Below are 15517 nucleotides of genomic sequence, written 5' to 3' on the forward strand. Positions count from 1 at the left end.
TTCACGCTGTAATTAATGTCTTGTGCAATTTGTGTGAAATTTCAAATAAGTAATCAAAGTCAAAAGTTTCTATAATTGAAGTAAAAGTGCAAAAATAAAACATATTTCTACCACGACGAAGAGAAATTTTTTTCATTGATAAAAATTTAATTTTGTTTAGAAACTTTTGATATATCGTGTAAGTAAATTAAATACAATGTTACATGTGTAGTATGTATTTCCTATACAAATGATAAAATTCTTATTATTCACTGTTACTATTATAAATTGCAAAAATTTAAGATTTAATGTTATAATGTTTTGAACTTATAAACACTTTGTTACATTACTAAATATGTACTGTCCTCCATTGACAAGAAGTCTCATGAAAATAACGCGATCTGATTGGTCCCCCCCACCTTAGTTCATTAGTGCCATATTATTGGTCGAGGCGGTCACGTGTACCAATAGGCTCGAGTAGAACTACAGAGTCGTCGATGTGTGCTCAGTACCCCTCTGTCCTCTGTGCCGTCTCGTAAGATTTCTTGTAAGCAAAGGACATTACTTATTCGGTTATATGTATGTGTCTTACCCTAAACCATTATATGTTGTGTGTTTTCTGTTTGTCTATAACAATAATTTTAATTTAATATCGATAAGCATAGAATATTATGCAAAACTTCGTCTTAGGTTATGCTTCACGAAGTTGAAGCTGTTGTTGCTGGCGATCGAGATAAAGGGCGAAGGAGGTGGTAGCGACAGTAAGATCTCCATTAATCCACGTGGTGCCAAGATCGTTGCAAATACTCAGGGATTCTTCATTGCTCAATCTGCCGACGAAGTGAAAAGGTAAGGATTTAATTCTTAATTGGAAAAGAGCAATTATCATAGAACTCGAATCGAATTTGTGAAATACAATTTAAAAAATAATTTTAGAACTATTTAATAATTTTTTTATTATTTCTTTTAAATTAATTTTGTAACAAAATATTCTGCTTAATTAAAGTTATAAAAAGTTATTAAAAATGATAAATTATTTTCTATTTCCAGAGCGTGGTTCTATTGCAAAGCATGCCATGAGGATATAAAAGACGAAACGCTGATCAAGAAGTGCAAGTGTAAAAATTGTAAGTCTTTCTAGTCTAATGATATTCCATTAACGAGATCTTTTAATTCTATCCGGGTTCTTTTCTTACTAATCTAATTTCAACTTTGTTCTATCGGTGATATATGATAATTAATTAATTAATTATATGATATCTCTATGTATATAGAGTGCTGTATATGCATCGAAGAAATTGCGAATCACACGTTATTATAACTCTTAATTATTCCAACAAATTTATTTTATTAATTAAGGAAATTCGTGTGACTCGCAAGATGATCAACAACTTAACCGGACGAATCACATAGAAAAGAAAGCTCTGTTTATCCGTGATTCCTTCGCCCTCTCCTCTTTTCTTTTTCTCTATGTTCCTTCAACCACCGAAAGACGTAGTAGTAATTACCGCGACAATTAACGAATTGACATGGTTGTGACCATCCTCTTGTGATATATGATCTAGTGGGGCAACAGCAGCGCTCCTGGGGCCGGGATTTAGGTAACGTCTCACACTCGCTCGCTTAGCCTTTACTATCATCTTCTGACTATCTCCTATCTTCTTTTATTTCTACTTTTTATTATATTTCATCTTTTTCCAACTTCCAACTAATCTTTTACTCGAATATTTCAAACTTTCATGATGGTTCGAATTAGTCGTCACAAATCTGCAGGTTTCAATTGGGTTCTGCTTTTATAATCACTTTCCAAGTGTTACACTTTACATTATTTTCTAAAATTATTGAATTACGATAGATTGTAAGAATTTCATAAAGATGAAGGGAGTGATACAACACGGATCCATGATTACTAGCTGTAGGACCAGTAGCATAAGAAATAGAGTTATAGTACAAGATAAATAAAATAAGTAAAGTGTAAAAATGTATTCAAACAAAACACAATGGAAACCTGAAGAATCATTTGACGACTCATTTATTACCATCGTGACTTTTAATTATTTGCTTCTCTAAACCTTTTTATGCACATTGCTTTCCATCCTTGTTCGATTCCTCTTTCTCCTCTTCTCTGTTTATCTTATCTCTGTCTCTCTTTCTCGAATAGACATACATATATTTTTGTCTCTGCATATTTCTATCTCTCTTGTGTGTCTTACTTGTGTGTACATATGCCTTCGAGTTTTGAACCATTTTATCCTGCATATTATAAGCAAAAGACGGTGGTGATGATGATTATGACGATGACAATGGCAATGAGATGATCGCACTTTTTATTCCCATTCAGAGACACTTATTCGACACTGCTGCGATGTTACAGTCGGGTATTTGTTCGTTTTTCACGGTTTCCTTAATTCGTCCTGTTCCAATCTTTTTTTACATTTTTTTTTTATTTTGCTACGAACTTTCTTATTCTAAATAAATTTTTGATCGTTCAGGGCCTGAGTTAGCAGCACCTTGTTATTTAACCCTCTGAACGGCGGAGAGGAATCTATTGTGACCCATTCCTAGAAAACCTATTCAATGGTGTTTTAACTACAGATATTCAAATATTTTCATTGAAACTCATTTGTAAAAATTAAAATAATTTTGGATACGTGCTTCCTTGAAAAATAAATTGAAAAAATTAATATCTTAATTTGTCGTTTATGTTATGGAAATATTAAATATTAAGCATTAACGCCATAGGTAAAAAAATCATTGTGTAATTATTGCCTGCTATAAAAGACATCGCAAAATTTTCTAATTAATCGAAGTGCCAATCAGGTGTCTAATTAATTAACCCCGTCGTTCAAGGGTTTTAAATAGCTGTTACGTGAAAAATGAAATACCATTGATTACACGATTGATATGTTACCCTCATAGTTCTGTCAGTTGGCGCATGTCCACCTGGCCAATCAAGACAATTAGTCTGCACTTCTAGTGTGTGCCCTTCTCGCTCGCCTTGCATGCATGATTAGCCCCCCAATTTCGAATACCTTTATGCCCTCTAATGGTATGATAGCTTCTTTAAAAAAAAAAAAAAAACTACTCATTCGCTCTCTTTCTCTCAATCTTTCTCAACTATCTTTCTGCCTCTCTGTCGCTCTCTATCTTGAATTTTTCGGCTCACTTCCGCTATCTAATCTCTTCAATCGTATGAGAAGTTTCACTAACGGAAGCTCTATCGATCGATAGGTTCGATTGTTTTACGATTATAATCGATTATCTTCTGTGGTGCCGTTCCCTTAGGATACGTCGATGGTGGTAATTTTCGATGATTAGGATAATCTCGATTAGGGACTTCATTCAAAGGAATTCATTTATCATATGTACACGTACACTGTTCATTTGAAATAATGGTCCGTCATGATAATTTTAAACCCTGGGCAATCAACGTCTCTCGTTAAGGAATTATTGAAACTACTGCGACGAGTTTTTTTAATTACAAGAGATGGAGGACGATATGAAATATTTGGCGAGCTTTGTTTGTACTTTTTATCTTTCAGTGACCCTTATCCTGGCCGTAAGAAATAACTGTGATGTTTTATCATTGAATTGTAATTTATTAATTAATACTCGTTATAGTTTTCGATTCGTACATAAATGTTAATTTTGTGAATGCAAAAATATTCTTCGATATTTTTTCAAATTTTTTATTTCATATACGTACGAATCTGTAAACATTAACTGTAGATAGAAAGTGTGTCGAGACAAGACAGGGGGAGATTCTACGTGTAAAAATAAACCAAAAGTGTAGAATAACATTTTTCCATAAGAAGCTTAGCTTTTAAGAAGATTAAATAATCTATTTTTTTTTACTGTAGAATCACCCTCTGTCCATTTCCTATATATAAAATTTAACTACGTCCTTTCATTCTGATACCGTAAAAAGTTTCTGGGTTTTATTTCCTATCCCTCCCTTATTTCTCCGGTTTACACTTCCGGTTACCCTCCAAATTTTCTTCCTGTCACCGCAGTACAATGCCCCGACGTGACTACTCACGAACATGTGTCCGGGCCGATCGCTCGATTTTTACAGATGTGGGGATGATGATGATGCAGACCGGCATGGTGAAAGGAAACACTGCCTACAGCAGTTACCTGGACGGTACGCGTCTTTGTACCTCCCTTTCCCTCCTATTAATCCTAATCAAAGTCCTTTGGTCGCATTATTTATCAAATTTTATCTCACAATCAGTCTTTGATCAATTTCTCTGCTTGAGTCAAAATTAATACATTTAACCCTTGCAACGTTACTGATGCTTATGAACTAATGGGGGTCCAAATTAATTTTAAGGATCTCTATAAGGGTCATAGGTTACGTTGTGGACACCTATGTGAATCAAGTTGATTCTATGGACTCTTATGGGGATCTAGATTAATTTTCTGGGCACCTATGGGGGTCTAATTGAGTCTTTGGGAACTCGTAGGCGCTTATAGGGGTCCAAATTAATTTTATGACCGCCTATAGAGAAATCTAATGAATTTTTAACCCTTTAATTCTTTGACTCAAGCAGAGTTGACCGGTTTGACATCTAAAGAGGTAAGATGGTGTAAGTGATGAAAAATGGGAATGTTGATCGTTTAACAATCCCAAATCACATACACTTACCCCACGGTACCTAAAATTGAATTTCTATTGTTGGTATTTTGATATATCGTTCGAGTCGTATTCTTTCTCGCTGGGCTTTTGCTAGAGCTGTGAAGTTTGACGAGCATCCGTTCTCTCTATCAAAGCAGAGCAGCGTCGAATTCAATATGGACGAAGGTCAATTACGTTGCCGTAAATGTATCCAGTTGCATTATTTTTAAAATATCAATTTGCCTGTGATTCTCACGAGATATCGTTGCTTCTTTTATCGCAGATACGCTAATTTGTCGCTAAAGCACGTTCCACAAAATCGTTATACACTCTGTGTCTACACGTTTAATGGCTGTTACGTTTTCACCCGATTAACAGATGTGCTTGTTTCAGGCTTGTCAGTAATTAAACGTTAATTCGTTATTGTTTCAATGTGCTTACGTAACAAGCATCGTTAATTCATTTTTGTCACGTTTGTGATTGAAAATCGTTTTGCCCTCCCCCCACCGTGATTAACGTTAATTCACGAGATCATCTTAGTAAAAGTTCGTTGAACGTGCAGATTTTTTTTTTTAAATTGTGCAAAAATTATGCAACGAAGGATTAAAGATAAGGGAAACAGATATACTCAGGGGTGGATCCTGAAAAAATACTTTTATACATTTCTTTCTTCTGTATCCACCCCTGCCACGACCTGCTTTATTTAACAAAAAAGGTGTGTATGATGTGAATGTGCGTGTAAAAAAGGATTTTGGAAATGCTTATAATTTTTGAAATAGTGAATTATAAACAAACGAATGCCACCGGCTCTTCAGGTTCTAAGTTTACGCGGATAATGATGATCGATGCCCAGGGTTTATCGAACACAACGCGGTTATAAATACTTCATTCTCCCCTCACATATTGCGCATTCGATACCATTCATTTATATATCACAACAATAATGTTGACACTATAATTAATATTTATTATACTTGAAAGAAAATATATATATATTCCCTATTATCGGCCACTGCATAAATATACGACAGTGACTGATTTATCTGTCGTATACTTGATGTGTTCTAACCCTTTTTCTAGGTCGAAATTATTTAATTATTAAAAAAAAAATCCTTTTGTCGATTGTCCCATTACAGCAGCGCACTTTCCACACCCGTTATAAACGTTCTTTTCGTTTATTTACTGATCTATTACGGTTTAAGGTTCGTTCATGTCTAGAGATTCGATATGTCTGATACGTAGCATGACACGACAAATATTTCTCGGTATATCAAATTTTATATCGAGTTACTTACGTAGGGTTTATCTTAAATTTTACAAAAATTTTATAAAATAAGAACAGTGAAACCCGAGTCATAGGTATATATCTACAGATTATTTATTTAAAATTAAAAAATTGTTCATGTCTTGAAAAAGTGATCGTAAATTCCAAATGTTAATAAATGAAGAATCTACAGGGAATACATTATTTTTTAGACACAGTGTATATTAAAGCTGACTGTTTTAATTTATCGAAAATGTAAAATCTTTATAGGAAATATCGTGTCTACCATGCTAGGTGTGACATTCATTATCTGTAGATGCGAACGGACATTAAGATCCATTTTCTTATGGCAGTAAATCGTAACTTTTACTACCATGATATGAAATGTTATGTCGTTTTCACGCGACATTAAATGTCTTTACTTCCACTGTCATGATACCATAACATTTTTATGCAGAGGAATATCTGTCTTTAAAGTCCACATTTCATAAACTACCTTCACTTTGAATTTCATATTATTTTCATTTTCTAAATTTTACATTGTTCCTTTAAAAATGACGTGGCATACACTATGTGATATTGTCTTATGAACACGTTTCCACGTGTCATTCAGTGACATCGATGGATCTTCCTCAGATATTAAATATCAGCTGAATGTCATAACCCGTATAAAAATATCCACTGAAATGTCACAGTGCCATGACAGCAAAAGACCAGGACTTTTAATGTCGCATGAAAATTATGTGACATGTCGTGGCATGTCAGTAAAAGTCATGAATTTTTATGACCTGGGAAATGTATATACCTTTGATTTGGTAATCGTAATAATTGCAATACGTGACACGTCGATCGTGCAATTCCTCTCCACATGTTGCCACCTCCCGCATTTAGGTTCATGTTATTTTGATATGACAACTAACAGCTCTGGTTCTCCTCCCTTCGGGCAGTGGCCACATTCCGGAAAGGCGTGCGAGCTGTTCAGATGGTTGGAAAAGCAAGTATGTATCCCCCCGAGTGTAGATTTTGTTCCACGTGTCATTCCTTTCATTCTCTCTATTTCTTATTTTTTTTTATTATAATTATTTTAATCTAATAAAATGAAAACTAGCCGTGACAAAAGAGTGAAATGATCTCGTAAGATCTTTGAAATGTAATAGTTTTAAATTAATTTTCATTTTTTGGCCAATAAATTAGGAAATTTATAATTTCTTTTCTTTTAAGCGATAGGGATAAAATAATGTATTTTAACGAGGTTATTAAGATATTTGATTCAATGATTTTCAATTTATTAATTAATAGCAATAGTTATTTTATAAATATTAAAATAAATTTTATTTAAATTTCTATCAAAAGTTGGAAAACATAGACATATTTTTTTTTTCTGCTAATCTTTGGAAATTCGTTCAAATTCATAATAATTGGTTTCAAAGTAGAATAACATTAGTGTTTTGAGTCTTCTATTGATGTGATGTCTTTTTTTTTTTATTTATTTATTTTTTTTTCTTTCTGCTGCAACTGAGATTACATATTTCTATATCAGTGTTGTTCTGAATGTAGTTTTCTGGAGGTATGTAAATGTTCTTTCGATGGTTAATTGTTGTGAGCGAATTATTTGAAATTAAATGATAAAAAAAAAAAGATTGTGCGCGATGTGATTTGCCTTGAGTCTTGAACTATGTACTTCCAACTTAATTTTGCATCGATGTTCAGTATTTAAATATATTTCACGTGTTTTAGAATATCTTAGAGCTAGATGATTAATCTTTATTTTTCTTTGGCAAAATCAATGATTATATAAGAAAATTTAACGATATCATGCTATTAGTTTCTTAACTGTTTTCAATTCACTACAACATCTTCGACGATCACACGAGTTACATTTTCTTCGCAGTACTTATATGCTTCAAATTATTAAAAATACAAGATAGATAAAACAAAATTTGGTTATATTTTAATCTAAATAAACTATGCGGGAAAATTCAGAGAATTAATATTTATTTGTCTATTACAGAAGATAATAATTAAATAAATTACAATTATTTCATTAACAATGTACATATCACGTTACTATAAGAAATTGCCTTGATGCCCATCCTTGGTTTCATCCATTGATGATCGATGGGATGGTAACGTGATACATTGAAGCCAACCCTTAAGCCACTACCATTATTTGGATTATAACATAGCATTTTACCATCCTCAAATTCATACGTCAATATATACTTAACAATTATTATCATAATTAACATTAATTCTTCGAAGCAAATAAGTCTGTGCAATTAGCCCGCAGTATTATCAATTAGGCAGGTAAAAATGAGCGATGTACGCCTAGGATAAAAAAACGAATGAAGGGAAAAATTAATAATACCTTTTAGCATCGCTCATTAAAGGCAAACATTATCATTTTCTCGCTTCAAACTCACCTATTGACCCACTCGTGTATGCATATATGTGTGTGTGTATATCGTTACTCACCTACACATATGCGATCAAACGCGATAAGTATATCTATCATACCTAGACTCACAAGTCTCTGTGCCCACTTTACATAATACACACGAAACGTCATGAAAGATGTCTTTTAACTAACTTTCTATGTGTCTATCTGTTCGAATTTTCTTCTCTTCGTCCTCTACCACTACTACTTAGGTGAAGACTTCTCGTACCCAAGTAAGTTTAACACGGAGCCGGTGTATAATAATCGTAATTAATATTTGTATACACACACGTATGCGTCTATTATTACGTAATCACGAGATTCTGCGAATATATTGATCACAAGACGTAGGATGTACACGGCCACCAGCTTAGAGAGGATCTGTAATTCTTGAAATGAAATTCAGTGGATTATGAAATCTTATGGACATACCGAGGTGCCATAATCAATAGTGGGAGAGAGAGAAGAAGAATTTTATATAAAAATGAAGAGGGTTTTAGAATTGAAATAATTTGAAAATTTATTTAGTATTTTCTCATTGTGGAACTTTGATTACTTGGAAAGAATTTAAAGATGCTAGTGAGATATTTTGGGAGACTTCTGAAGACTGCTTCACATTTTCGTTTCTCATATTTAAAAAAAAAGAGGAATAGTAAATTGCTTAAAATGACATTCTGAATGTATTCCAAAGATTTCATTATTCTCTGAAGCTTAGAAACTAAACTACATCTACTGATAATCTAATTAAAAAATTAATGAATAATTTGTCCAAAGACAGTGGCCTTTTACACCTATTACTCTTGCGATAAAATAAAAGAGTTCGTAAGATAAATAACTGCAAATAATATTTCAAACGATGAGTTTCACTCTAGCTTCACACTCGCTGTAAAAGTTTTCCTTCGTATATATATTTCTGCTTTAGCACGATAGAATCCTACAATCTTTCGAATTCTCTAATCTATTGCACAATTTATATTTGTAAAGAAATATGCACTCGCGATACCAAGTAAATATTCACATCTTAAGAACTTATTACTGCATGTTCCAAGCATGATAAAATAGCCTTAACAGAGGTAAAGACAATGATTTCTTGATTTCATTCAAGAAATCACATTTGTATATTTCTTCCTTGTTGATTCGTTCATTCATTGCTCCTTGCCTCTGTGAGTTTTAGCATGAAAATATTATCTGTTCATCCTGTTTCAATCTATTTGATACTTACTGTTTTAAACAACGTTTGTACAACGCGGAAGAGATCTAATAATTTCTTTCCTTTATTTTCTGACTCGTCCGCGTTGCAACGAGCAATTTTTAGAACGGTAGATTCCTGAGTAATATATACGTTGCCGAGTATACTAGCCTTTCCTAAATCTAAATTGGATTATTACGCATCACACTTATTACTAAACGAATATGTAAGAAAACATCATTTGTATTTTCAATTTTGCAAAGTAATAATACCATTGGATAGATGAGTTTTCGTTGATTCCGCGCAGGTGCGTAACGCGCAGGTTGGCTGTGATTGGTTCTGACGCGCGCATGCGCCGTACAGCGTATGGCTAATAAAGTGGAAAACCTCGATCTCTAAACTTAGAATGAAAACAGCCAACTTACGCTAATTTATCTTACAGGGAAAACTAATATACTCGGCAGTAATATATAGTAATGTTTAGAATGGTATTTTATTAGATAAAATTCGTTCCAGCGTAACTTCATTACAACAAATGATACTTAGATGTAATATAATCTGTTTTGAAGAATTAATTCAATTATAGGTGTTGGAAGGAAAGCACATTTGTAAGTAGATGTGTTGTATACAAAGTCGATTGAGCTTTTAAATATAAATTTCTTGTTTCACGCTGGTACGGAGCTCCATTTTAGTCAGTTTGAACGCAAACATAGCAATAGCAAATAGTATTAGCGATAGAGTAGCAAACTAGACCTTAGGTAAATTAGTTAGGGTAGCTAACATGTGTAGTGGTTTGTTACAGACGACCACCATCCTCCCCCCACATTCACTCCGCCAGAACTGCCCAAGATGGTTCACGTAAGAGGTACAGTCACACCTCAATCAAAACCATGCTATAATTTTGCAAGCTGCTCTTCTTAATAAATCACACCGTATACGGAAACACTATAAACGATTGCTTTCGCCTCTCGGACGAAAGAACTCGAAGGGCTGCTTCACGAAAAGTGCTTCCCTCTCGATTTAATCTTTAACAACTGTTTGCACTTGGTTTTCGTTTTCTTCTTTCCTTTCGTTTTTCTTTTCTTTCTTTTCTTTCCTGTGTGCTGTAATTATGGATGTAATAATATATCGATGGAATCCAAATAACCAAGTTGGAACTTTGAACTTCGTTCATAGATTCTTACGTCCATGGTACAGTTCACCGATTAATTCCAACTTTTTTCAAAGAGTCGTACAATTTTAAAGAAAATATGGAACAGGCCCGTTTTAGATTCCAACACTGTTTTATATCGAGTTTGGAAAAAGTAGGAACCAAATTTAGTTTTTAATTTCACTTATATCATCATCTACTACTTTTTCTGGTTTCAATTAGTGCATGTAACAGTCGTAGAGTTTTCTGTTAATAGTTTTATTCATTTGTATGGATAGTAGATTTACTTTGATTTCTATCATAAGAAACTCACATTTAGATGATACAGACATTAGACTGGACATCATTTTTCTTTTCACCTTTTATTTTCTATTATTCTTTATAAATTACAAACCCAACATTTAGAAAACATATAGTAATCATAAACATTTCATAGGTTCTAGATCACACTTAGTATCAGTATTATTTTGTTTTAGATTTTCGCTAGTATAACAATGATTTGTAATAGACAAAACACAATGATTAATTTATTTGATATTTTTATCATAGAGAGTAATTGTGGTATTTTTTATATAATCAATTAAGTTCGAAATAAAATAATTTCCAAATTACTCAAATCATTATTAACTTTTCGATTGGTGAGATAAATAAATTCAAATATTCCATGGCAAATGAACGTTTCCATGTAATTAATAAATAAAATACCATGTTAAAAAAAGAATTGCTGGTGTTCGTCTGCGTAAGTAGTAAAGGAGTAATTATACTAGCGTTTCTCACTCTTTTGGCATTAATTATTAATAATTGTAAAAAAAATCTTAGCACAAATTTTTGTTGAACATTTCACACATGTTCAAACTCTTTTTTTTTATAAAATTATTCGAAATTTAAATTATAAATGGGCGTTAAAATGATAGTTTGAGAAATGCTGTCTGAATTCAGATGTTCTGAGTGATTTAGTCTTTTATATGTATACTTGGTTTACAAAGTTTAGAATACTTTTTTCGATATTTCTACTTTGATATGTATCATTCATACGTGTCCTGAATATATATATATTTATTTTTGTAATTTTTAGCTTAAAACAAGATGGATTGATAGTTGTAGATAGCACGGTAGATTGGTCACATTCGTTATTACAATTTCTTTCTATGGTAACGTTGAACAGAACACATATTTCCATACTCTATTTCAGTTTTCCAAGTTTTTCTATATAGGTGGTGCTTCATCTGATTACCGTGACAAACAGCTAACCGCTTTTCTTTTTCTTCTCTTTTGTAATTAGCACGTGTTACGATGGTTAGGAATTGACTTATGTCGTGAATGTTCTTTGGTTCTCACTGGTACATTAGACTTACCCCATCAAAAATAATCATTTTGCAACTATCGTGGAAAATTTTCTTTTTTTTTAAATAAGATATATTTACCAATAGAATGAAGATTTATTACAATTAAGAAATTGTTTTCGGAGCTCAAATTATAATTTATAAAATTATTTCAAAAGCAATATTTTTACAACTTTGGATATATCAAAGATTATAAATTTTTGTGATTTACAAGTAAACTATTTATTTATTTTATAATAAATTTCTACAATAAATAGTCATCTTTGGTAGGACCGGATTAAGATTTCTAGGGCCCAGGGCTATCAAATCTTACCATGCAAAGTATGATGTATCTTTGAAAACTATGTATCATTCATCGGGCATTTGCAACTCTAACTATTTAAAATTTTGAAAAATTCGCACGTGGAAACGATTTAGGATAAAGTATGCGTGCCTGTAAGCATGAGGCTGTAGGCTGTTGCCGATCAAACGTAAGGATGCGCTATAAGAAAATGGGGGGAGTGTTGAGTCACGATCAGTGTGACACTACTATGTAATTGTTTTAATCATTGTTGCTTTGTCTATTAGTTGCGCCAGCTGAAAAGTTGAAAAAAACTAAGTTAATTCCGATGTATTAATTTTAGGTGAGATCAGTCGTGAACGAGACGACCCAAACGGTAAGTTTCCATTGATTAGTAAGAGTTCTGATAGAATAGTAAAAGTCATTTTTTTATCTCAATATTTGCTAGAAGAGTAACCAGAAATTGCTTTAAATGTGGCTCACAATTAGTATTAACAGACTTAGATCTTTCATAGTTCTTCAGGTACTCATTGATCCCTTTATCTTAAGATTTATCATCCAAAACCTTTCATTTTCATCCAAGAATTACACAAGGAAAAATATACAAATAATTAGAGATAATAGATTTATTACTTTAGGTTGAAGTATAATTATGAACACAATATTTGTTTATAGCATGCGGATTATATTCGATAAGTATAATCGAGGTGTCGATATCGATAATTTGTTTAATTAATACGCACGGCGTTCTGTGTGTTACAGCGATGAGAAATCATCGAAATTCCGTTGGAATGACCATGATGAACTCGACGAAGCAGGTGAATAAGGTGAAACCGAACGTGAATCGAACGACAAACGACAGCTTGTTGAGTCCAACTCAACCATACAATCAAAGGTATTTATTTTATGTGAAATTTTATCTGGTGTTTGATGTACAGAACTTATGCATTTGCTTTTCTGGCCACTTGCAACAAGTTTGTATCACAATTATTAATAACAATGTCGTAGGAAGATTAATTGATAATTCGTGCAAACACCGTTGAGAGAACAAAGTAAAAAAATTTTATTGTGTTTGCATATCACTTGGTGTATTCAGCAAAATCTAATTATTAGTATAATTGTAAGGAGAAAGGGGTCTCGTTTCGTCTCGGGATCGTAATGCCAGCTTTCTCAATGAGGCTGTCGACATACGATCCCTGCCCCAGACGCCTTCGGTATTAATTTTCGAAAACTTTTATTAATGTGGATCACATGCCAGTCGGTCGCCAGCGAGAAACAGCACCAGTCTCGTAGCCACCTGGCGGCCACCAGTCCGAACTTAAGGCGCCCAGGGAGACGAACGTACCTTTCTCCTCCACTAGCCGCCTACATAATTGAATTTATTTAACGAAAGACATTTTTCGGTACCGACGAATCCAAGGTTACAAATACCTTCTGATTCCAGATCGCAAGAGGAGTCCGCATACCCTGGTTACCACCTCGCCTACGAAGTCAAAAAGCTCATGTATGCTTTTATTGTTAACACTGTCACGTTATACCATAATTATATTTTCCACTATTTTTTATGCTATCATGTGAAGCTTACTTGTAGATTGCATGTTAATATCTGTGCTTGATTATTGTTTGTTTTTTTAAGTAAGAAATATTGTTACAAACTTTTTTATGTAGAGCTGCTTTAGTTATTGTTTTATATTTAAATTAACATGCAACGTAAGTACATTTTATATAGAATGTCTATTTGAATATTTTTAAAATTAGCTAAAGTCAAAATTAACTATAGTTAATGTGTATGAAATAGTATAAATATTTATTAACATTTTAAAGTTTAGCTGTAAAAAAAGATATTATAAATTGTTGAGCAAGAATATCATCGTTGCATGCAATATTACAATAACCACAGTCATAAAAATTTTAACAAATTATAATAATAACAGTAGTAACAAAAATAACTGATTAACTTTGTGATGCCCCTTAAAATTCAAATGTTTAAATAATAACAAATTGTACGTGTGCATTTTGCATTATGCTTACATATGCTTTTAAGAATTAGCCTTATACCATTATTAGTATTATAAAATTGATAAATTTATTAAAAATAATGTTTATTACAATATAAACATTTTTACGGATATACACTAAAAGTAAGACTACTCTTGTAGGCCTACGAGCAGAGCTTCGGCAGGTACCAACGTGAACAACAACGGTGGTCTTCAAGTCGGAATCGCGGACGATCAAGCGAAGGATTTTGATTTCGAGAAGACCGAAATGAAATATGATTCGACGGGTATGTTCCATTGGAGTCCATCCCGCAACCTCGAAGACTGTATACTGGATCGTAATCAGGCAGCCATGACGGTTCTTAATGGACACGTCGTTGTCTGCCTATTCGCTGATCCTGACTCGCCCCTCATCGGACTGAGAAACCTTGTCATGCCATTACGAGCTTCCAATTTTCATTACCACGAGCTTAAACACGTAGTGATAGTTGGGTCTGTCGACTACATCCGCCGCGAGTGGAAGATGTTGCAGAATCTACCGAAAATATCAGTGTTAAATGTGAGTATTCATTTTTTATGGGTTGGAATTGCAATCTACAATGGCACAGTCCATGACTTTTTAAAGCTAGTATGACTGTATATATATGCAGTCATGCGTTATTCAGGTTGCCTTAGGCCAAATTTACATTAGGCTAATAGCCAGGACTGGTAGGACCTGACAGTACTGGGGGTGAATGGAAGGAGGACTGTCCAGGGGGACTATCTTCCTTGCCCTTAGGAACTAGCACAGGCTATTAAACTCCGGCTACCTGCCCAGTGTAAATTCCGCCTTAATTAAATAGCAGCGTGGGGGTAAAAATGTCCTACCGTTCTAAGAATAGACGGGCTTAGCACCATTTTGTCTTCAGGCTTGGGATGGCTCTGGAAGAACCAAAGAAGAGTACTACTATTATAAAATTGTTCACATAAATAATGGAAAATTTTGTTAGGGTTCGCCATTAAGCAGAGCCGATCTGCGTGCTGTGAACGTAAATCTGTGCGACATGTGTTGTATCCTGTCGGCTAAAGTGCCTAGCAATGATGACCCCACCCTCGCCGACAAGGAAGCCATCCTCGCGTCCCTTAATATCAAGGCAATGACCTTCGACGATACAATTGGTGTGCTCAGCCAAGGTTAATATAAATTATTTTCAAATAAAATAGTCCTTTAGTTCAACACCTTCCTTCATCACCTGTATACAATTAAGTAAATGTTAAGTG

At 33.5% G+C, this 15517-nt stretch overlaps 1 protein-coding gene across 32 annotated transcripts in view; it reads left to right on the forward strand.

Moving 5' to 3' along the window:
- The window catches only part of LOC114876601 (calcium-activated potassium channel slowpoke), a 67106-nt gene that overhangs the window by 45085 nt on the left and 6504 nt on the right, over positions 1-15517 (forward strand). For 11 of the 32 annotated variants that reach the window (XM_029188283.2, XM_029188313.2, XM_029188279.2 and 8 more), the window contains exons 12-21: positions 670-828; positions 1030-1106; positions 6809-6859; positions 8511-8531; positions 10290-10352; positions 12604-12636; positions 13023-13155; positions 13705-13764; positions 14420-14816; positions 15247-15430. In XM_029188283.2, coding sequence (XP_029044116.1) covers positions 670-828; positions 1030-1106; positions 6809-6859; positions 8511-8531; positions 10290-10352; positions 12604-12636; positions 13023-13155; positions 13705-13764; positions 14420-14816; positions 15247-15430 — 1178 coding nt within the window. Of the gene's footprint in view, positions 1-669; positions 829-1029; positions 1107-4054; positions 4124-6808; positions 6860-8510; positions 8532-10289; positions 10353-12603; positions 12637-13022; positions 13156-13704; positions 13765-14419; positions 14817-15246; positions 15431-15517 lie in introns of all 32 variants that reach the window. The other 21 variants (XM_029188285.2, XM_029188312.2, XM_029188303.2 and 18 more) reach the window with 11 other exon arrangements.

This window comes from Osmia bicornis, chromosome 11 (genome assembly GCF_907164935.1).
Source record: "Osmia bicornis bicornis chromosome 11, iOsmBic2.1, whole genome shotgun sequence".
Lineage (NCBI taxonomy): Eukaryota > Metazoa > Arthropoda > Insecta > Hymenoptera > Megachilidae > Osmia > Osmia bicornis.